This window comes from Furipterus horrens, unplaced genomic scaffold, assembly GCF_987537825.1.
Source record: "Furipterus horrens unplaced genomic scaffold, mFurHor1.1.pri manual_scaffold_4, whole genome shotgun sequence".
In the NCBI taxonomy this organism is placed as follows: domain Eukaryota; kingdom Metazoa; phylum Chordata; class Mammalia; order Chiroptera; family Furipteridae; genus Furipterus; species Furipterus horrens.
In genome coordinates, this window is record NW_028327174.1 from 63,013,028 (window position 1) to 63,035,077 (window position 22,050).

A 22,050-nucleotide genomic window follows, 5' to 3' on the forward strand; every position below is an offset into this window, starting at 1 on the left:
GGACCTGACGTGCAACCAAGTCATGTGCCCTGACTGGCAAGGATATTTTTTCATTGCTTTTATAGAGAGAGGATGAGGGAGAGAGATAAACATCCACCAAGGACTGGGAGTCAAACCCATGACAGAAGGAGCCTCCAACCCACTGAGCCACACCAACCAGGGTGGGGGAGGGGCTTTTTCATCACTCCTTCCTTATCTCCACCAGCCAGGCACTTGAATTTCAAGGCTGTCTAGACCATGCCAATCTCCTTCAGGGGGAACCTCTGCCCCTGGGTGCTCTCAGCTCCCCACTGTCACAAGAGGGTTTGAATTAAGAAGCCTCTGAGTAGGAATACAGAGGAGAAGGGAAAGCATATTGCTTTGCTCTCTTTCTTCCCTCTTCTTTCTGCCCTAAGGTCTAAGCTTCCTCCTTCAAGTAACAGTTTTAGTCTACTTGTGCTGGAGGTGCATACACACTAGTAGCACACCTGACTGAAGAAAGGACCCACATAGGCTGAGGAAGCTGGCTTAGCACCATTTGGCTAGAAAATGCTGGAGACCTGAGTACTTGGAGCTTCAGATAGAAAAGGGGACTCCTCTGGTGGAGAGGAGGATGCAGCCAGAGGAGGGCCAGGGCAGAGGGCTTTTTGCTCACTTGTAAGGGTAGTACTGCTCAATAAACACATGTGTGAACATGCACACATACATTCATGTACATACATCTGTGTTGTGCAAAATTGCATGTATTCTCATTGTGTGAAGTGAATTCTGTCTTCTGTTCCATTTCAGTTTTTTTAAATTTACTTTTATTGTTTTTCTATTACAGATGTCCCATTTTCCTCAATTGCTCCCCCCACACCCAGCCCACCCCTTCTCCCACAGTCATTCCCCACCCATCATTCCCCACCTGTTGTCCATTTCCATGGGTTATTTATACTAGTTCCTTTAATAAACCCTTCCCCTACTTATCCCCCTTCTCTCCCTTCCCCTCAACTCCCTGATAACTGTTATTCTGTTCCTTGTTCAATTTTATTTATTTGTTTGTATTGTTCATTAGTCTCCTGTATCAGGTGATACCATGTGGTACTTGTCTTTTGTTGCGTGGCTTATTTCGCTAAGCATAATTCTCTCTAGTTCCATCCATGTTGTCGCAAATGGCAGGAGTTCCTTCTTTCTTTCTGCTGCATAGTATTCCATTGTGTAAATGTACCACAGTTTTTTAATCCACTCATCTACAGATGGGCACTTAGGCTGTTTCCAGCACTTAGCTATTGTAAATGTGCTGCTATGAACGTAGGGGTGCATAAGTTCTTTTGAATTGGGGTTTCAGGATTCTTTGGGTATAATCCTAGCAGTAGAATTGCTGGTTCAAAAGGCAGTTCCATTTTTAGTTTTTTGAGGAAATTCCAAACTGTTTTCCATAGTGGCCGCACCAGTCTGCATTCCCACCGACAGTGCAGTAGGGTTCCCATTTCTCCACATCCTCGCCAGCACTTGTTTTTGTTGATTTGTTGATGATGGCCATTCTGACTGGTGTGAAGTGGTATCTCACTGTGGTTTTTATTTGCATCTCTCTGATGGCTAGTGATGTTGAGCATTGTTTCATATGCCTATGAACCTTCTGTATATCCTCCTTAGAGAAGTGTTTGTTCAGGTCTTTTACCCATTTTTTAATTGGGCTGTCTGTCTTCTTGGTGTTGAGATGTGCAAGTTCTTTATATATTTTGGAGATCAATTCCTTGTCTAAGGTATCATTGGCAAATATGTTTTCCCATATCGTTGGTTCCCTTTTCATCTTGCTGATGTTTTCTTTTGCTGAGCAGAAACTCTTTAGTTTGATGTAGTCCCATTTGTTTATTTTTTCCTTTATTTCCCTTGCCTTAGGAGATGTATCGGTGAAAATATTGTTACGTGGGATATCTGAAATTTTCCTGCCTATGTTTTCCTCTAGGACTTTTATGGTGTCATGTCTTACATTTAAGTCTTTGGTCCATCTTGAGTTTATTCTGGTGTGTGGTGTAAGTTGGAGGTCTAGTTTCATTTTTTTGGACGTTCCTGTCCAGTTCTCCCAGCACCATTTGTTAAAGAGGCTCTTCTCACTCCATTTTATGTTCCTTCCCACTTTGTCAAAGATTAGTTGACCATATAGACCTGGGTTTATTTCTGGGCTCTCTATTCTGTTCCATTGATCTATACGTCTGCTCTTATGCCAGTACCATGCTGTTTTGATCATAGTGGCTTTGTAGTATAGTTTGCTGTCTGGAATTGTGATTCCTCCTACTGTGTTCTTCTGCCAAGATTACTGTGGCTATTTGGGGTCTTTTTTCATTCCAGATAGATTTTTGAAGTATTTGTTCTAGGTCTGTGAAATATGTCATTGGTATTTTAATAGGGATTGCATTGAATCTGTAAATTGCTTTGGGTAGTATGGACATTTTAATGATGTTGATTCTTCCCATCCATGAGCATGGTATATGCTTCCATTTGTTTGTATCTTCCTTAATTTCTGTCTTCAGTGTTATGTAGTTTTCCAAGTGCAGGTCTTTTATTTCTTTGGTTAAGTTTATTCCTAGGTACTTTATTTTTCTTGTTGCTATAATAAATGGGATTTTTTTCTAGTTTCTCTTTTTGATATTTTATTTTTGGTGTACAGAAATGACTTTGATTTTTGAATATTGGCTTTGTACCCTGCTATTTTATAAAATTCACTTATTAGGTCGGGTAGTTTTTTCGTGGAGTCTATAGGGTTTTCTATGTACACTATCATATTTTCTGCAAATAATGACAATTTTACTTCCTCTTTTCCAATTTGGATGCCTTTTATTTCTCTTTCTTGTCGTTGCTATGGCTAGAACTTCCAATACTATGTTGAATAGAAGTGGAGAGAGTGGACATCCTTGTCTTGTTCCTGATCTCAGGGAGAATGCTTTCAGTTTTTTTCCATTGAGTATGACGTTGGCCTCAGGTTTCTCATATATGGCCTTTATTATGTTGAGGTATGCTCTCTCTATTCCCATTTTGCTGAGAGTTTTCATTATAAATGGGTGTTGTACTTTTTCAAATGCTTTTTCTGCATCTATTGATATGATCATGCGATTTTTGTCTTTCATTTTGGTTATGTGGTGTATTATGTTTATTGATTTGTGAATATTAAACCATCCTCGCATCCCTGGGATGAATCCCACTTGATCGTGGTGTATGATCCTTTTAATGTGTTGCTGGATCCTGTTTGCCAATATTTTGTTGAGGATTTTAGCATCTATGTTCATCAGTGATATTGGCCCGTAATTTTCTTTGTTTGTTGTGTCTTGACCTGGTTTTGGAATTAGGGTAACACTGGCTTCATAGAGAGAGTTTGGGAGTCTTCCCTCTTCTTGATTTTTTTGGAATAGTTTGAGAAGGGTAGGTGTTACTTCTTCCCTAATTGTTTTTTAAAATTTGCCTGTGAAGGCATCTAGTCCAGGGCTTTTGTGTGCCAGGAGTTTTTTGATTACTGTTTCAATTTCACTCTTTGTTATTGGTCTATTCAGGCTTTCTCCTTCTTCTTGATTGAGTTTTGGAAGATTATATGTTTCTAGAAATTTGTCCATTTCATCTAGGTTGTCAAGTTTCTTGTCATACAGTTGTTTGTAGTAATTTTTTACAATCCTTTGTATTTCTGTGATATCGGTTGTGATTTCTCTTCTTTTACTTCTGACTTTGTTTATTTGGGTCCTCTCTCTTTTTTTCTTAATGGGCCTTGCTAAAGGCTTGTCAATTTTGTTTATCTTTTCAAAGAACCAGCTCCTAGTTTTGTTGATCTTTTGGATTGTTTGTTTAGTCTCTATGTCATTTAATTCTGCTCTGATCTTGATAATTTCTTTCTTTCTACTTGCTCTGGGCTTTGTTTGTTGTTGTTGGTCTAGTTCTTTTAGCTGTAGGGTTAGATTTTTTATTTGAGATTCTCCTATCCTTTTCAGGTAGGCCTGTATTGCTATGAACTTTCCTCTCAGTACTGCTTTTGCTGTGTCCCATAGGTTTTGGGTTGTTGTGTATTTATTATCATTATTTCCAGAAACTTCTTGATTTCTTCCTTGATGTCATTGTTAACCCATTCATTATTTAATAGCATTTTATTCATTCTCCATGAGTTTGAATGTTTTTGATTTTTTTTTCCCTGAGGTTGATTTCTAGTTTCAAGGCATTGTGATCTGAGAAGATGCTTGATATACAGTAGTCCCTCTCTGTATCATGATTCACTTAGTGTGGCATCACTGTATCATGGGGTTTTTAAATATATTTAATTCTTTATCGTGGATTTTTCGCTATATCGCAGGATTTTGCGGTACTGTATACGTATGTTGTTAAAGTTACATAGGTTTAAGAATGTAGAATATGTTTAAGAAAAGTAGTGTTTATGAAAGTGTGGAAAAGGTTAATAAGGGAGTGGTAAAGGTTAATAAGGGACTGGAAACAGTTTATAAGTGTGTGGGAAGGGTTTATAAAGCCTTAAAATATATGTAGATACTAAAATAAATGTAAGGTTCCTACTTTGTGGATTTCCACCTATCATGGGCGGGTCTAGAACACTATACCCATGATAAGTGAGGGAATACGGTAATTTCAATTTTCTTGAATTTTTGAGGCTTGTTTTGTGTCCTACCATGTGGTCTGTCTTTGAAAATGTTCCATGTGCATTGAAAAAAATGTATATTTTGCTTCTTTGGGGTGAAAAGTTCTATATATATCAACTAAGTGCATTTGATCTAGAGTGTTGTTCAATGCCTCAATATTCTTTGTGTTCTTTTGCTTCGAAGATCTGTCCTTTGTTGAAAATGGGGTGTTAAAGTGCCCTACTATGAGTGTGTTGCTGTTAATATCTTTCTTTCTTGTAGTCTTCCAATATTTTCCTTATATATTTAGGTGCTCCTATGTTGGGTGCATATTATGTTTACCAGGGTTATGTCTTCTCGATGGATTGTTCTCTTACATATTATGAAGTGTCCTTCTTTGTCTCTTTTTATGGCCTTTGCTGTGAAATCTGTTTTGTCTGATATAAGTATTGCTACCCCAGGTTTTTTTTTCATGTCCATTTGCTTGGAATACTTTTTTCCATCCTTCACTTTCAGTCTGTGTAAATCTTTTGTTTTGAGATGCGTCTCTTGTAGACAGCATATATGTGGGTCATGTTTTTGTATCCATTCTGCCACCCTATGTCTTTTGATTGGAGCATTTACTCCATTTACATTTAAGGTTATTATTGACAGGTATTTATTCATTTCCCTTTGTACCTGTGTTCCTCTCCCTCTCTTTTTCTCTTCTTTTTCTTAAAGCATTCCCTTTAGCATGTCTTGCAATGCTGGTTTGATCGAGATGTATTCTCTTAGTCTTCTTTGGTCTGGGAAACTCCTTATTTCACCTTCCATTTTGAAAGAGAGCCTTGCTGCGTAGAGTAGTCTTGGTTGTAGGCCTTTGTTTTTTATTGCTTGAGATATTTTTTGCCATTCTCTTCTGGCTTATAGTGTTTCTGTTGAGAAATCAGTTGATAGTTTTATCGGAGCTCCATTCTATGTTATTTGCTGTTTCTCTCTTGCTGCTTTTAGGATTTTCTCTTTGTCTTTGAGTTTTGCCTTTTTAATTATGATGTGCCTTGGAGTGGGCCTTTTTGGGTTCATCTTCATTGGGACCCTCTGTGTTTCCTGGACTTGCATGACTTTTTTCTTATCAAGTTAGGAAAATATTCTTTTTCAGGCAGGTCTTCTATCCCATGCTCCTCTTCTTCTCCTTCCTGTATCCTAATGATACGGATATTGTTTTGTTTCATATTGTCCTGCAATTCTCTTAAACCCTCCTCATTCATTTTCAATATTGTTTTATTTTGTTGTAGTGTCTGGGAATTTTTTTCTACATTGTCCTCTAACTCACTGATCCAATCCTCTGCTTCATTCAGCCTGCTTTTGATTGCTTCTACGGTATTCTTCAGTTCACAAATTGTATTCTTCATTTCTTCCTGGTTCTTATTGATAGTTTCTATGTCCTTTTTTATGCTGGTGTAGTTCTCAGTAAGTTCCTTATAGCTTCCCTGTAGTTCTTTGCAGTTTTCTCTGAGTTTGTCAAGTTCATTAAACTTCCTTATAACCACTCTTTTGAATTCCGTGTCTCATAGTTTGCTTTCCTCTGTTTCATCTAGCTCTCTTTCTGGGGATTCTTCCTTTCCTTTCATGGGGAGGTTGTTTCTGTGTCTGCCCATGTTGGATGCTTCTTGTTTGTTTTTGTTTCTTAGATTTGTCTGCTTTGATTTCCCACCTTTGTGGTATGAGCCTCTGTATAGAAGACCTGGGGGATTCAATTGTGCAGTCTCTTTGATCTTCTGAGCTTGATGCTCTTGGGACGCCCTTTATACCCTTTGTTTAAGATGTCTGGTTATATTTCAGTTACTCTTTGGTGGAACCTTCCCTCTGGCTAATTGAGTGATAGTCACTCTGCCCACCACATCTTGAGTTCTTTTGTGGAGAGGCTGTTAAAACATAAACACACAACCCAGGTAAGAAACCCACATCCCCCAAAATATCCCCCACCCACAATCACACAATCAGCAGCAAATGAGCCAGTATTAATATAGATATAAAGAGTTTAAGACTATTATAATATAGGAAAAACAGATAAGAGTTGTTTTAACTGAAAGAAAGATGATTTTTGTGAGGGAAGATGGTAGAATAATAATAGTAGCAAGTAGGGTCAAGGCTATGTGAGACAGAAAGTAATATTTACATTGTGTGTTGAAAAAGGGAGGGAAGAATGCAGAATAAAGTGAGAAAGTGGAGGTCTATAGTATTAGGTTTATATAGCAGTTATATGTTATATATTTAGTGTGAGAGGAAGGATAAACCAAATGGACAAACAAAAAAATTAAAGAGGAAGAGTAAGAGGGAGAGAAGGTAGGAAACAGATTAAAGAAAGAGCTTTTCCCCAGTCCAACCTTTGGGCTCTGTTTTCTTTTTCTGGATCCTCCCCTGGTCAAAATTCCATGGATTTCAAATCTTCTTTTCTGGCTGGCTGTCTGTGAGGAGATCTAGATGGATTCTGAGGCTGCTGTTCTCTCACTCGTGGGCCTGCCACAGTTCTCTGCTGTGAGCCGCACTGAGTTGAGTCCCACCCACTGGTCCTGTGGCATCCTCCAGCATTCCTCAGGTGTGTCTAGCAGCACTGTTCTGCTGGCAAGCCAGTGTGCATGTCCCTAGTCCCTGCCCAGCCTTGGGTCCTGTCTCTGCTCCTCTTCCAAAAAAGTCTCTGTGTTGCCTCCAAGCTGCAGCACTGGCCTGCATCCCGGCCTGGCGGAGCCCTGTTGTGTGCGTGCCAGTGCAGTGTTGCCTGTCCAGGGTCCCTACCAAGTCTGGGTTTTTGCTGCAGCTTTCATACGTGTGCCCCTCTCTGTGGCTCAGTTCTGTGTTTTTGTTTGATGGAGCCCTGATGCGAGTGCACCCGCACACAGGGTTGCCAGCCCAGATGGTCCCCACCAAGACTCAGTTCACACAGTTTCTCACAGTCCGGGCTGTTCTCTGTCTTCCCACGCCTCTGGCTGTTTCAACCAAACCTTCTCACTGACTCCCTCTGGGACTTTGCTGGTCAGGGTGCCTATGGCAGGGGGAAGTTTCGAAGCAGAGGCACCGGGCTGCGAAGCCCAACAACTCCGCTTGGAGAGCACGGGCTGAGCTTTCTGCCCTCTTTCACGCCACTCTCACACTCCCGTCCCTGTTCACCCTGTCTGAAATCTGCACTTACTCACTCCACTCCGTTTTTGTACTCCAACTCCCTTCACGATGGAAGCAAGCAGAAACCACTGCTACCTATTCCACAGCCATCTTTTTCCCTCCCATTTCAGTTTTTTAAATAATGCTAGTTGCAATACGCTAAGTTGATTTTATAATCTACTAATGGATCAACCTGTGACCCAAGTTTGAAAAACTTTACTAATGTGAGCAGATTGATGTTTTGGATATATCTGGCCACTGATTAGGTGATGGATTGAAAAGGAAGAGGGGATGCTGGTTATGAGATTATTGACTCAAAGATAGGCCTAAAGATGGTTAGAGGGAGAACAGAGAGGAAAGGAAGGTAATAGAATCAATAGGAATTGGCAGCTAAGTAGATATTGAGGTGCAGGAAAAAAGTAGAATAATGCTTTGATTTCTACCTTAAATAATAGGGGAGTTAGCAGAGAATTATATTTGAGGGAAAGAAGATAAATTTAGCTTAGTATATGTGGACCTTGAGGTTGTAGTGTGATATTCAAGTAGTATTATGTGATAGTTTGGAGGCAGGTTTGATGGAGACTGTAGCAGGGACTTTGGGTTTAGCATCAGGAAGACAGTAATAAAGCAGCAAGGACAGATTATATTGGTTCAAATAGTGACTATGTTGGGGGTCAGGAAAGGATGACTACAAACAGGATATATTCTGTCCTTTCAATAAACATGATTGAAAAGTCAGGAAGAAAGAAGGAGGACAAGAGCAGGTCACAGATTGGAAGGAAGGCTTTTATTTAATTCTGGAGTACATCTAAGGAGAAGAGAGGAGGAACGTATGGAAACCAAGATACTGAAGATATGGCAGAGAGAGGAGTAATTGATACAGCCTGGTTTAAGGGGGGATGAGGGAATACATTTTAGGACATAAATAAGAGGGAACATTAGACAGAAGGAAGAACATAAAGAACATATAGGTAAGGAGATAAGGGTGCGTGTGGAAGCAGAAGTTTTCCTCCACAGATATTTGTTAAGTACAAGCAGTAGGCACTATACAGGTGCTGTGACTACAAAGGTTAATAAGACATAGTCTGTGGGGGAAGATACGATAGGCAGGGAAACCAGCAGGACATTGTGTGGTCATTGTCATCCAGAGTAATGCTCAATGATGTGGAAACAAAGAGGCATGACGCAAGGCTTTCCAAAACAGGCCAAAGAAATGAAAATGGGTTTCTTCCTGAAGTAGGAGGTTGGGACATCTAAGAGAAGAATTGAGATGCAGGCAGTGATGGGCCCAAGGCTTGGGGAAAGTGTGGTCCTGGATTACAGTGGTGTTTCTTGGTAACCGTGGTTATAATAATAATTTTTTGTTCTTACAGTTATTGACTTCATTTAAGCATCAGGTGAAACGTTATTTGGGAGTACTTGAGGAAATGAATTTTTATGACAAAAGAAGCTGCTTCTTGCTTCTTCTCTACCCTAATTTAGGTAAAGAAAACCATGGTTTCCAAAAGTGCTTTGGTACCCTGGCATCATTTCAAAGAAACCTCCTTTCCCACTTAGTTAACTACATTTCTCTAGAAAAAAAACAAAAAAACAAAAAAACTTCTCTGTCAATGTAACATCCTTTAACAGGACTCCTGCTGGTTGGTTCTTGTATCTTGGGGTGGCAGCTGTGAACATATATGCTATTGATTGTTAATGTGTGATATAAATCCGACTGGAGCATGCCCACTAATTGGTTTGAGAGCTCGATATAGACAATGCTGTCTTAGAGTAGCTTGTGTAGATAGGCCTAGTCTTAGGGTTAATTCTGCTTGACAGCACATCAGCAGCATCTTGAGAGTAATTACCTAACAGAAGTTTTCCCACAGCTGAACTGAGAGCTTCAAAGGCTTCTGAATTTATAACCAGTATTAACCTATATCTGAAACATAATGTTCCCACAAGGACTCAAATTTTTTTCTCTTACTTATTAAACATATGGGGTTACTAGGTTCATTTACTCTGTGAAGAACTTAGTGAAAAATTAGTTGGTGTTGAATAATTGAAAAATCTTTAATAATATGTCAAGAGGATAGTTTTAAATTTAAGTTTTCTTTTTGCTTTATTATATTACTGAAACAAGTTAATCTGTAGAGACTGGGGGCTTTTTGTTTTTTATGTAATTCAGCCTGTTTCTCTCAAAAACAAGCTAAAAAGTTAGTATCTTTTCCGTACTGTGCTATTGCTATGGATATGTGCATATTTAGGGGACCTAGGGTAATGCATGCATTTAAAGTCATTAAAATAAATATGTATTTACATTTTAAAAAGCTATTTTAATTGTTGACAAGTGTTCTGAAATCTATAACTATTGCATCTAACCACCACTCTCACCATAAAATAACAGTTATTCTTTAACAAGCAATTTTCATATTGTAAAAAATGTCTTTCCCTTTGCAGGTCAGAAACCAAATTTGACTCTGGTTCAGGTATGTTTACATTAATAATGTTTTTCTGAGTATATTTTATTTACATTATTCTCTGAGGAGTAATTCATCAGATCAAGAACCATTTTGATTTTAAACAGACGAGGCAGTCTCTTTTCAAAACATGAACCCTACCTCAAAGCAGGGGTATTAGCTGCTTGGAATCATAACTTGAGATATTCACCCTGGGATTCTTGATAGTTCTGCAATAAGCATTAAATGCTCTCTATCTGCAGTCTTATTTTAAAAGCAGAGGTGGGGGTTGTACATAATCATTTCTCAAAATAGAATATTAGTCTCTCAGTGGACAAAACATCCTGAATAATTTAAAGATTCTTTGCAAGTGACTTGTCATCAAATGTGGGTAATAGACACATATTATCCAGCAAACTATAAAGAGTTTTAACCAATAGAGGTAGATATTTGTCTATGACTTATTATTTTTTATTTGTTTTGTTGGGGGAGTAATGGAAAATTAAGGTCACCTTAAGCCATCATTTTGTATCTATCAAGACAAAATTTGTGTTCTCACAAACAGTGGCATATCAGCCTCCCTTCGTGTTTTCTTATGAAGCGTGAATATGGCCTTATAATCCTCATGCTTGACTGTGTCTCTGTCACTTGCTGAGATTTGTGAGCTTCAAAGTTTCTGATGGTATTTACAATTAAAGCACAAAAACTGCCTCATGTACGGTGCTAAGGAATTATGCTCTTTAGTGAACTATTAATAGGTAAATAAACATTAATTTTCAATTCCAGGAGAAATAATTTGCAGGAAAATATGTAAATTTTGAATTTAAAAGTAACATTCCTACTCTGGTTTGAGTTCCATTTGTGTTTTAACTTTTAAAAAGTTTTTGTTTATTATGTACACAAAGGAATGAAGATTTTATATATATATATATATTTTTTTTTGATAGTGGTGTTAAGAAGCCAACATGCCTTTCTTCTTCAAAATCTTCTTCCTTTGTTTATTGAATAGATTTATGAATTTCTATAACTTAGTGAGACTTTAAATGAGAAGTTTGTACATTTGAGTTAACAATTTCACGTAATATAAGAACTGTGATTCCAGAAATCTTTCCATTCCGTGTTCTTGGGCTTGTGAATATGTGTGACATTGATAGTACAAGATAAGCATTTCTGGTTTATAATATTGACTATATGGAGACTAAAGGCATAGTAGATTTTACCAACTATTGGACTTTTTTTATTGATTTATAGGAGGTGCCTCAAAATAGGGTGAAAAATCTTTGTCATTTTTAGTAGTTAAAATCTTTAAGTATAAAAATAAATGAATAAAGTTGATGAAGAATGAATTTTTACATAAAACTGCAAGTCTTTTTGTCATTGCCCATCACCAAATATCTATTAAGAACCCACTTTGTTGTGATCTGATTTAATTCCCTAAACATCAAGTCAGAAATTGGTTTTAGGCTTAGGATCTGGAATATAGCTTTTAAAAATGAAAAAGTCCACTAGGTTCATTTTGAAGGTAAAACCTGGAAATAGTGTACAAAACTGAAATATTAGGCAGCTATTGTCAAAGTCAGAAAATTTATGTTAAATTTTCAAATCCAAATTAAAGTGTGCTGCTAAATTCCTGTACTGAAAGTTAGTATTTATTCTGAAAATAGTTATAACATCTGTACAGACACATCTTTCACTTTTGTGACCAAAGATTTTGTTCATGATTCTTATTTTTTTCAAGTCCTAATTTTTTTAAATGCCTATCATGACAACATCTGCATGTCTGAAAACTATAAAGTTCTGTACTCTGAAAAACCTTACAGGGAATAATGATTAAAAGTTTTGTTGTTTTTTTAAAAATTTTTGAATTAAATAAGTTGTGGAAAGAATTTAGTTGGTTCTGAGTTAAGAAACATAATTTTTTTTCCTTATAAACTCTTTTAGCTTACTATCTATTGAATGAAGGAATCATGACAAAGTTAGAAATGTAGTCTTCAGCATTCCATATCATGCAAAATTTGGTTAGAAATAAGGTAGCATATTGGAACAATTACATGTATGACTTTAATAGGTTCAGATTCTCTATTGTTCATCAAATACAGAAAGTCAGCTAACTCTGTTTAATGTTATGTACAGCTGTAACAGTGTTCCTGACAAAGTGAGATTTTTAAACGAAGGAAGATGCCATCTTACTAAGGAAAAAAAAAACTTAAAAATAAATACTATAGTCAATGACTAGCCCTAAAGGAAAGTATTTCAAAGTGAAATTATACACACAGACACACACACACACACAATTTTTTTCTTTTCAAATAAAGAAGCCAACTTATGCAGAGCTTTACTGCACATTTGCAGTTTGTGTAAATGAGTTTCAAGCTGTGGAGTGAGATTCAGGAGGAAGGAAAGTTTTCATTGTTAGCACATGGTAAAAAATGTCAGTTGTTGAACAGATATCAAAATGATCAACCTAGAAAGTAATTTAAATTTTTCTTATTAAAATTGTCAGTACTTTTCTTCAAAAGCAAATCCATAGATACTTTGTTTTTTGAAGTTTCAAAAATTTTTCGTAATGAAAAATTTCAACTATATATAAAAGTAGAGGGTACGATATAATGAGCACATATATATCTGTCATCTAGATTTTACTATTGTTAATAATTTGCAATATTTATTTCACTTTCCTTTTTTCTTAAAATATTTTAATGTAAAATACATATATTTCATGTGATTTTTAAAACCTGGAAATTGTAGATTGTCTTGATTTATTGAAAGAAATCAGTGACATTTTTAAGATTTTATCTGTCTCCAAAATTTGGGTCACATATTAATTATTATGGAAAGGAGTGTGACATTATCATGCCCACATTCAGTTACAGAGTCTAAAGTTCTATTTGTGGTGAAGATTAAGAAAACCTCAACCAGAAGGCAGAGAGGTGCTGAATTAATTCTGACCAGAGAACCCAAAGAATGTTCTGTCCTTAATTTGATTAAAACTTTTGCTGCGATCTAGCTGTGTCCTCTATATACTGAGTTATATACTGATTAAACTCCATTTCTGTTGGTTTAGTGTAACTCAATCAATTGTCTAACGTTTTAGGCTTTGCCAATTGAGAGCAATCTTTCTAAAGCAGTTTTTAGGTTTCCATTTTAATACTGTCTCCTACTTGATGTATTAGTGTTGCTTGCCTATGATTGTTTGTAGTTGGTGATTTTACTAATAGAGTAAAACAGACTTCCTTTTATGTTCAGAAGTAGCAAGAAGTTGTGCTCTTTTCCCCACCGCCCAAGAAGGGAAGTTAGTTGATGCCGGAGGAAGCAGAGCATTGAGTTTAATGTAGTGATTAAACATGAAAGCCATATATCAAATCTCAGGAGAAACATGCTTTTGAAAGAGGCAGAGAACTGTGGAGCATATTGCATGATAGGCTATGTAAACAGAGCCCTGGAGGTCAGTGTGTGGATGCAAACCAATTAAATAAAGAACTTACTGGCTTTGCTTTCTATCATTTGGTTGGGGAGGATCACAAGTTAACTTGCACAGGATTCAAGTGTAAACTTTGCTTGAATGAGCTAGGCACCTTTGGAAACTTCATTAACTCTTTCAATTCACTAACAGATTTTTAAAAATTTAACTAAAGTCCTTAGGAAATAAAAAACAAAATATGTGCTCTGTTGGCCCTTCTGTACATACCTATCAGCAAAGGTGCTAGTGATGAGTAGAGTGGAAGAGAAAGCAGAGGATGAACTGCTGAAAAGACCAGAGTTGACTGTGTAGTCAGCTTTCAAGAACATGCATATGTCTTTTAAAAACAACCCATTTGGAAAGGCAGAGCTCTTGCAAATAACTGAAAAAAGATGTTTTTCTCTTCTGAATTCTGAGTATGAGACAAAGATATAGTTGGAATTTACTAGTCACTACATAACATCAGGATATTGTTATTTCTGTTCCATTAAAATAGAATCATTTTCTGACCAAGAAAAACCTGAAGCCTATAACTATATGTTAAGGACTGCCTGGTGTCTAATTCTGTGGTTCTAACCTTCTCAGGCAATGTTTGGGTGAAAAAATGAAATACCAAGTTAAATGGTATAGTTTCATGGTCCATAAACATTCAAAACAAAGATTTTTTTTTTCTTTTTCCTGTAGTCATGTTGGTTCAGAAAGTGAATAAGCTTATGTTTAGTGCTTGTTGATTCTGGGCTGCTTGGAATGGCTATACTAAGGAAATGGACTCACAGAGCACACCAACTGAAAGGTATAAAATTTCATGAAAGCAAATGATGGAGGATTAAGAAACCTAATGAGCATGGTTTAGTGTGGAGAGTAGAGGAGGGAGCTCATTATTAAATAGAGCCCAAGAGTGTACAAGGTTAGACGATCCTAAAAGACACCATAATAAAGGCACAACAGAATATAATTATCCTGTTGGGGGAAAAAAGACTTCCAAGGAACAAAAAGCAGCTAGTGTCGCTTTTAAGATTTGCAGTTAAAAAGGAATCTACACTAGGGTAAGGAAATCAAAGAATATAATCAGTAAGCTGATAATGCTGGTCACTAAGTTGAAGGGATATGAGGAATTTGAATATAGAATAACTATAATTTTGAAAGTTTATAAGTAAATGAGATAATCTACCTAATATAGTAAGCCTTTCTTAAGAAATATTTATAAGGAAAACATTTTCAGATCTTATAAATGTGAGAATATGTCAACAGTACTTTTTAATTGCTACAGATCAATTGTCATTTTAAAATTTAATTGTGGAGTTCTCGTTACAGTAAAGAACAAGGAAATAATATATAACTATAAGAATATTGAAATCTGTCCCAATCTGTCATCACTCACTAATGGAAATTACTTTATTCATTAATTCAACATGTATTTATTAAGCAATACTATATGCCTGATGCAGAGCTTATTTTATTGCTGTGAATAGGGTAGATACAATTCCTTCTCTCATGGAATCTTACAGCTAGTTGGTTCATTATACAAATTCACTTGGATTTCTTAGCATATTTAGCTGAGAAGGGCTGCCAAAGCTAAATTTATATCCAGATGCTGAATTAAATCCTGATATTAAAACATAAACTAATATATTTTAGATTTCGACATTCACCTTTTTTTACTTTATTTAAACCATGTTACTAGTTTTCCATTTTTACTTTTAAAAGGCTGGCCTATTAATGCTAACGATTAGTGTGTAGTTTTCTTATACCTTTTAAATAAGGAGTGACAGTTCACGTTTGATTATTATTAAAAGAGATTAATTTAGAACTATGGCAAATGTTTGAGAATACTGTTCTCTTCTTCACATTCATTTATTAATTCATTTATTCTTTTACTAGATCCTATTCAAGGTTGGCTTGAAAAATCAGGCAACTTTTTCTCTAACAATCCTACTGGATTGTGTAGAAACAAGTAGAGGGGACAAAGCCTGTCATTTTCTTTGATAAACTAATTTAAAGGCCAGGAAGAAGCAAGGCATATTGGCTAAGTGCAGAGATTTTGGATCAGATAGATCTAAATGAAATTTCTCCTTAATTTCTAATAATTTTCTATTGGTTTTCCTGTATGCCATTATATCACATACTTAAATTTTGTATTTCCTTTCCTTCTAATTTAGAATTAGAGCATTTAAAGGTATGACTTTTCTTCATTAAAGCTTTAGCTGAATCCCAGAGACTTTTTATACTGAATTTCAAATACTTGCAGTTTTTATTTTATTTTGGACACATGATTATTTAGGAAAATGCCCAAATTTTCCTACTTTCTACTTTTGTTAGTCATTTGTTTGGTGGTCAAAGAATATGGCCTTACTGCCTTTTAGTAAACGTGTTACTCAGTACTTATTAAAGTTTTATTTTTTTGGCCTAATATGCATCCAATTTTCAAAACTCTTCTGTGGGTTATTTGAAAACTATATTCTCTACAATATAAAGGGTTTGATGCATATTTACCAGATCAACTCAATTAATGTTTTATATAATTATTTATTGGTTTCTATTTTATGAGAGAAGAACTGTGCAAGGAGAAAGTCTGTGTGTGAGTGTGGGCACGCGCGCACACGCACACCCTTTTTTTTTTTAACCTGAATTATACCTCTTTAGGTATTACCATCCCTGTGTTGTCAGCTCCATGTACTCTCTGTTTTCTGGTACTAGCCATCTTGCTTGGGTCATGTATTGCAGTTAGTCCTCTTGTAGCCAACATTATTCCAAATCAGTGCTTATGGGAATGAAGTATGCTCTAAATAGGAAACTTATGTCCCAAATTCATATGTGAAGCAAGAAATTGTTTTACCACCTGTTTTTACCAGTGCTTTCCCCTTCCCTGTTGCTCTCAATGCCAACTCATAGCTTTATAAAGAAAAAGGCTCTAAGTCATATGATACAAACCTTTGTTTTCTCCACTTAGCATCTCCCCTATTCCTCCATCTGTCTGGCAAGATTCTATTTCTCTTTTAAGACTCAGCTCAAGCATGCTCTCTCAAATAAATATAGTCTTCCTTAACACCTTCCCAGCAGTTAGTGATCTCTTTCTCTGTGTAAACATTGGATCTTATACTTACATTTATTATGGCATTTATCATCTGCTATAATTATTTGTGTGGATTTCCTCTTTGTTTCCACATCTGTAAGTTTATTAAAGGCAAGAACCATATCTTATTTATCTTTATAACTTTGCTGTCTGATTTGAAATAATCAGTCAACACACAAAAATTCCATGAGCTTCGGAATCTCAGTCTTTTCTGTTCCCAATTGTGATAGAAATGCTTGACTAATGACCAGTGATTTATTCTCCCTTTTCATAGTGTAGAGTTGTTGTTGAGAAGTGGCTACTTGGCCAGGGATTACAATTTCCAGCCTCTTTGTATCTGTGAGGGGACATATGACTAATTCTCCCATTGGAGTTTGTGTCATTTCTGGATGAACGGGATTAAGTATCCAATATACTTCCCTACACTTCTCTTCCTCCTCTGAGGTTATATCAGCAGTACATGTTGAACATGATGGTATCAAAATATGGAAGGAGTCTGGATCTTGAGTCATACTTGGAAGAGATTCACTCAAGAGAGCCTTTCATCTAAGAACGTCCTCATTGGATTTTATAGAGAAAAATAAACATTTATTGTAACAAGCTACTGAGATTGTGCCATTGTTTATTATGGCAGCTGGTGTTACATACCCTGAGTAGCCCAGCGCCTAGACTACTCCCTGGCAAATAGTTGGTAGTCATTGATTATTGTTGGTTCAGTGACAAAATTAATGCCTAGGAATTATGTTATCTAACCTGAAAATGATTCTTTAAACTAAGGATAATACAAATATAGTATATTATATTCTAGATAACCACTGAATCTATCAATAATTACCACAATAATACAGTATAACAGGACACCTCAAAAAACAGTGACTTAAAACAACAATAATTTATTTATGTTCACATGTCTATGGGTTGGTTGGGAGTTGTCTGACATAGGCTAGTCACAAGTTAGTTTCAGGTCTGCTACACGAGTCTTGTCATTGATGATAAAAGAGAAGAGTGCAAGCCCAGCTATGCAAGCACATTTCAAACCTCTGTTCGCATTAGGTCAGGTCTGCTAACATCTCATTGGCTAAGTAAGTCACATGGCCAAGCTGAAAGTAAAGGAGTGGGGAAAGAACTGCTGAATCACATGGTAGAGAGTAAAGATAGGAAGGGGAGAAGAATATGAGCCAATAATTGAATCCACAACATTAGAATATCATGTATTTACATCAATTATTTCATAAAAGTATTTATAGAGTTAGGGCGGTTATATTTTTTAAGTGATTCTAATTCCTTTTTTATAATCACATTGTTTGGTAACCTAAATTCAAAGGTTATATTAATTGATATATAAGGATGAAAATATTTGTATAATGCTTTATATTTAAAATGTGCTTTAATGATGCTTACCAAGTTTGAGACTCACAAAAATCTTAGTATGATACACAAGGATATTTTTATCAACGAAGGAATTGAGATAAAGGCTAAAAGACTTGCTTAAGGCCATTTGGTTTGTTAATGGCCAATCTGGTATTGGACTTCGGGTCTCCAAGTGGCAAAGATTGTATCCTTTTTATTAAATGATGAGATAGTTTTTTTCAATGGGCAACTTTTGTTTTCATTTTTCTGTTATTAGCCTTTTATTTTTCTATAATTACTGTGTTTAGTAACATACATTATAAATTTGTTTCTTAAACTTAACATAATAATATGATTATAAGCACGCCTTGAAAATACAAAGTGTAATACAGATTTATATAGTATTACAATGTGACCATTAGTAGGCTATTAATAAAGTTTCTGGCAGTTCCCCAAGAGGCCTCAAAAGATAGCATTAATTGCCTTGGTAATTTTTCTGTGTTCTACTATCTAGTCTTAAACTTTCAGGCTCAGAAACATAGATGTTTCATTATCTCTCAGCAATGGACCCTTATTGACAAATCCAGAAGATGGACGAAGCTAGAATGTCAATGTATTTGCTTATGATGAAAAATATAATTTTCAGCGGCTCAGAATACTTACATCTGCATATCAATGTCTTCTTTATAAGTAGTGAAGCTGTATTACTCACAAAATTACAACAAGAACTCACTTTATCAATTTGTCAAAATAAATCACTCATATTGGGATTGATATTTCCTTACTATAGTATGTTATCACCCTAAAGACTGACCTAGATGAGGAGTCAGATCATAACCAGGAAAGTTACTGTTTTCAGCACTGAATAAAAACAATGGGAAACAGACAAATTGAATGTTTAGCTTCATAAGTTTAAGTTGACATGAATTATCCATCTCAAAATAGGGATGGTTCTGGCCAGTGAGACCTTATATAACCTAACATTCATTGGCTTCACCTTTATCCATTCCTCCACTCATCCATATAGAAGAGAGCTTTGACACTGGGCCTGGGAAGCAATCTACAGGTCCAATGAATATGACTTTGTTACCAAGTTCTTCCAGCAGGAGGCCATATGTAGCAATTTCAGAATTTAAAAGTTAAATTGAAATGTTTCTTAACTACTGGAAGCATGTATTATAATTTTAATGGTTTAACATACCACTTCACCATACTGAAATTAAGATATACAACTTAAATATCGAGTCGAGTCGGCAGCCGTCCGTCTCGAGAGACAATGGTGTAGCTTCTTAAGAGTCTATCTGCACCGCCGAGAATGGTTGTGCAGTCCGACTCGGGAGTGACACGGTATCTGTCTCCTCCCGTGTTGAATCGACATCTTGCGATGACGCTGGAGTGTCCTCTCCAGTGAAGCTGAAGCTACAGAGCCTGGGCAGGGTGATATGGAGGGTCTGCTGTTGCCCATGCAGCAGACCCCCCCTCTCTTCGCAGCTGAAGGGCCCAAGGGAAAGACGGAGTCAATACAGCTTGGCTTCAGGTGCGCCGCAGGAGTTGCCGGTGTTGACTACAACGTCAAACCGCCTTAGGGACTCCGGCTCCGGATTTTCTGTCGGGGTTTACTCCCTTAGCCTTTCCCCTGAAGAGGTATGCCGCAAGGCAGCGGAGGTTTTTTGGAGTCAGAGTTTTCCTTCTCTGATGTGCCCTGACTGGAAGATCGAACCAGCGACACTTAGCTCGCAGGCCGACGCTCAATCCACTGAGCCAAACCAGCCAGGGTACAACTTAAATATACAGATCATGATATAGAGCATTTCCATTGTTCTAGAGTGTTCCTTCATATTTTCCTTCAGTCAGTCTCTACTCCCCAGGGGCAACTGCTATGCTGACTTCAATCACCTTTAATTAGATTAGTCCATTCTTAAGCTTTATATAAATAGAATCATACTCTCTTGTGTGTGCTTTTGTTTTATATAACATTATTGAGATTTATTCTATAAGTACCAGGCATTATTACTGCATAGTATAAGTCAGGTTGCAAGTCTGGCTACCATTCATTCAATTTGTTTCCTGAGCAGTCTGTTTTCTAAAATCCTCAGCCCCAGAATTATGTTGTTAATGCATTGAGCCAGTTTGTAGACGTTTTTACGTTGACTCTGCATGATCAAATTGCATGTGCCTGTAGAGCACTCTATTTAAGACAGAGTGGAGGATATACAAGTATGACACAGTTTCTGCCCTCATGGAGATACACATACAAACGCACATGAAGATACTGTAGGTGCAAGACAGTATGAGTGGTTTTAGTAGTGGAGCTTAGAAGGAGAGGAATTACTTTAGGTTCCTGTGATTGATTAGGGAGGTTCCTCATTGAAGGTAGAATTTGGATCTTCAGAGATCAATATTAAGAGAGAGATGATTTTAGATAGAGAACCACTTGAAGTCAGGGACAGAGGCAAAGGTACAAAATATGTTTAAGAAACAGTAAGTAAACCAAATTGCCAGGATTGGAGGTTTTTTGGGGGGAGTAATGTTATAGTTGGGAGTCTATTGGAGATCACAGGGTAAAGAATTTGGACCTAACTCTGTAGATAATAATAATAAAAGTAACAATTGCCAATACTGCTTTTATGTTTACTATGTGACAGACACTGTGCTAAGTGCTATATACTTACTGACTCTAATCTGTACAAACCATTCATTATTTTTCCCATTTTACAAATGAGTAGACTAAGGCACAGAAAAGTTGGGTATTTTGCCTAGTTATATAGCTAGTAAGTGACAGAACTGGGATTTGGTCCCCAGTAGCCTGATTTCAGAGCCTGTAGTCTTAACCATTATGCAATTATTAAACCCTAAATCCTAGAATATAATTTGCTGTGATGAAATATTTATGAATTTTTTACTCATATTCCCTTTTACTCACACACGACAATTTTTCTCAAATATATGACATTACTTGTCCAAACAGCAACACATGATTGTAGAAATTTTCTCCTCTATTAGTTTAAGAAAGGATCTTGCAGGTGATGTAGAATTTTAATTTCTCAATGCAGATTATCCCTTCAGCATTGAGTCACTTGCTGAAAAAGATATTAATGTAGGATCTGTTGTAAAGAAATGATAGATAAAAAATTAACTGGCTATGAAGAATTGATAATCATTTTGTTTTAGACCAGTTCCTTATTTTTAATATAGTTAAAAATTAATATAATTCAATTAATACAGTTTACTGTAGCATTGACAGGAAGTGAAATGCTTACTAAGGTAAGCTAGATATTCATCAGTGGTCATTTCCAAGTTTTTGGGGGACAGTGCATGGATTATTTGTCCATTAATGTTGATATGCTTTTTTTATTCCTGGGTAGACATATGATACATCCAACTACTAAGTATAAGAAAATGTTGCTATAAAGAGGTCTAAGATTTTTAATGTTTTGCTCCAGTATGAAAATACTTTAAGGAACAAGTAGAAATGAAGTAAGCAAGCTATCAATTATTTCCTTATTATATTGAAATGTTCTATTGAAATAGTTTCAAATGACAATGACTTTTTAGTTCTTTTTTATCTCTCAATAAATTTTGGTTTAAATTTTAGTTCTTTTTATCTCAAATAAATTTTCCTCGAGAAGGTTGTAATTGGAGGTGAATAGTAGGAGAACTGTGTGAGGTCCCAAGGTGCCTACTTTGAAGGGGACTGAGGTGTCATTGTCCTATGTACAATGTTTCTTGTATCTTGTATCTTCTTCAGTAAATGTCTCTATTTTACATATTACATGACTGGATACTTTCTGGACAGACTGCTGATTCTAGAGCTAGTTACTGTTCACAATATTTTAGTATTTGTAAACTTCTTGGTGGTGTGACTAACAACAAAGTGATAATAAGTAAATATTTTTTTCCTAAAGTGGAAAATTATATAAATGAATAAAACTGCATTGTTAGTAGAATTATTTTAAGTTTAAAGATATACAGCTCAATATTAACCAACTTTATTACTTAATAGGCATACCACTATAGATT

The 22,050-nt window shown here is 36.2% G+C and overlaps 1 protein-coding gene across 4 annotated transcripts in view; it reads left to right on the forward strand.

Annotated features, from left to right (window-relative positions):
- Window positions 1-22,050, forward strand: part of MSRB3 (methionine sulfoxide reductase B3) — a 273,055-nt gene that overhangs the window by 93,292 nt on the left and 157,713 nt on the right. For all 4 annotated transcript variants that reach the window (XR_016510495.1, XR_016510494.1, XM_090273565.1 and 1 more), the window contains one exon: window positions 10,149-10,177. Coding sequence is in view for 2 of the 4 variants with exons in the window: in XM_090273565.1 (XP_090129691.1) it covers window positions 10,149-10,177 (29 nt within the window). In the remaining 2 variants the exon portion in view is untranslated. The remainder of the gene's footprint in view (window positions 1-10,148; window positions 10,178-22,050) is intronic.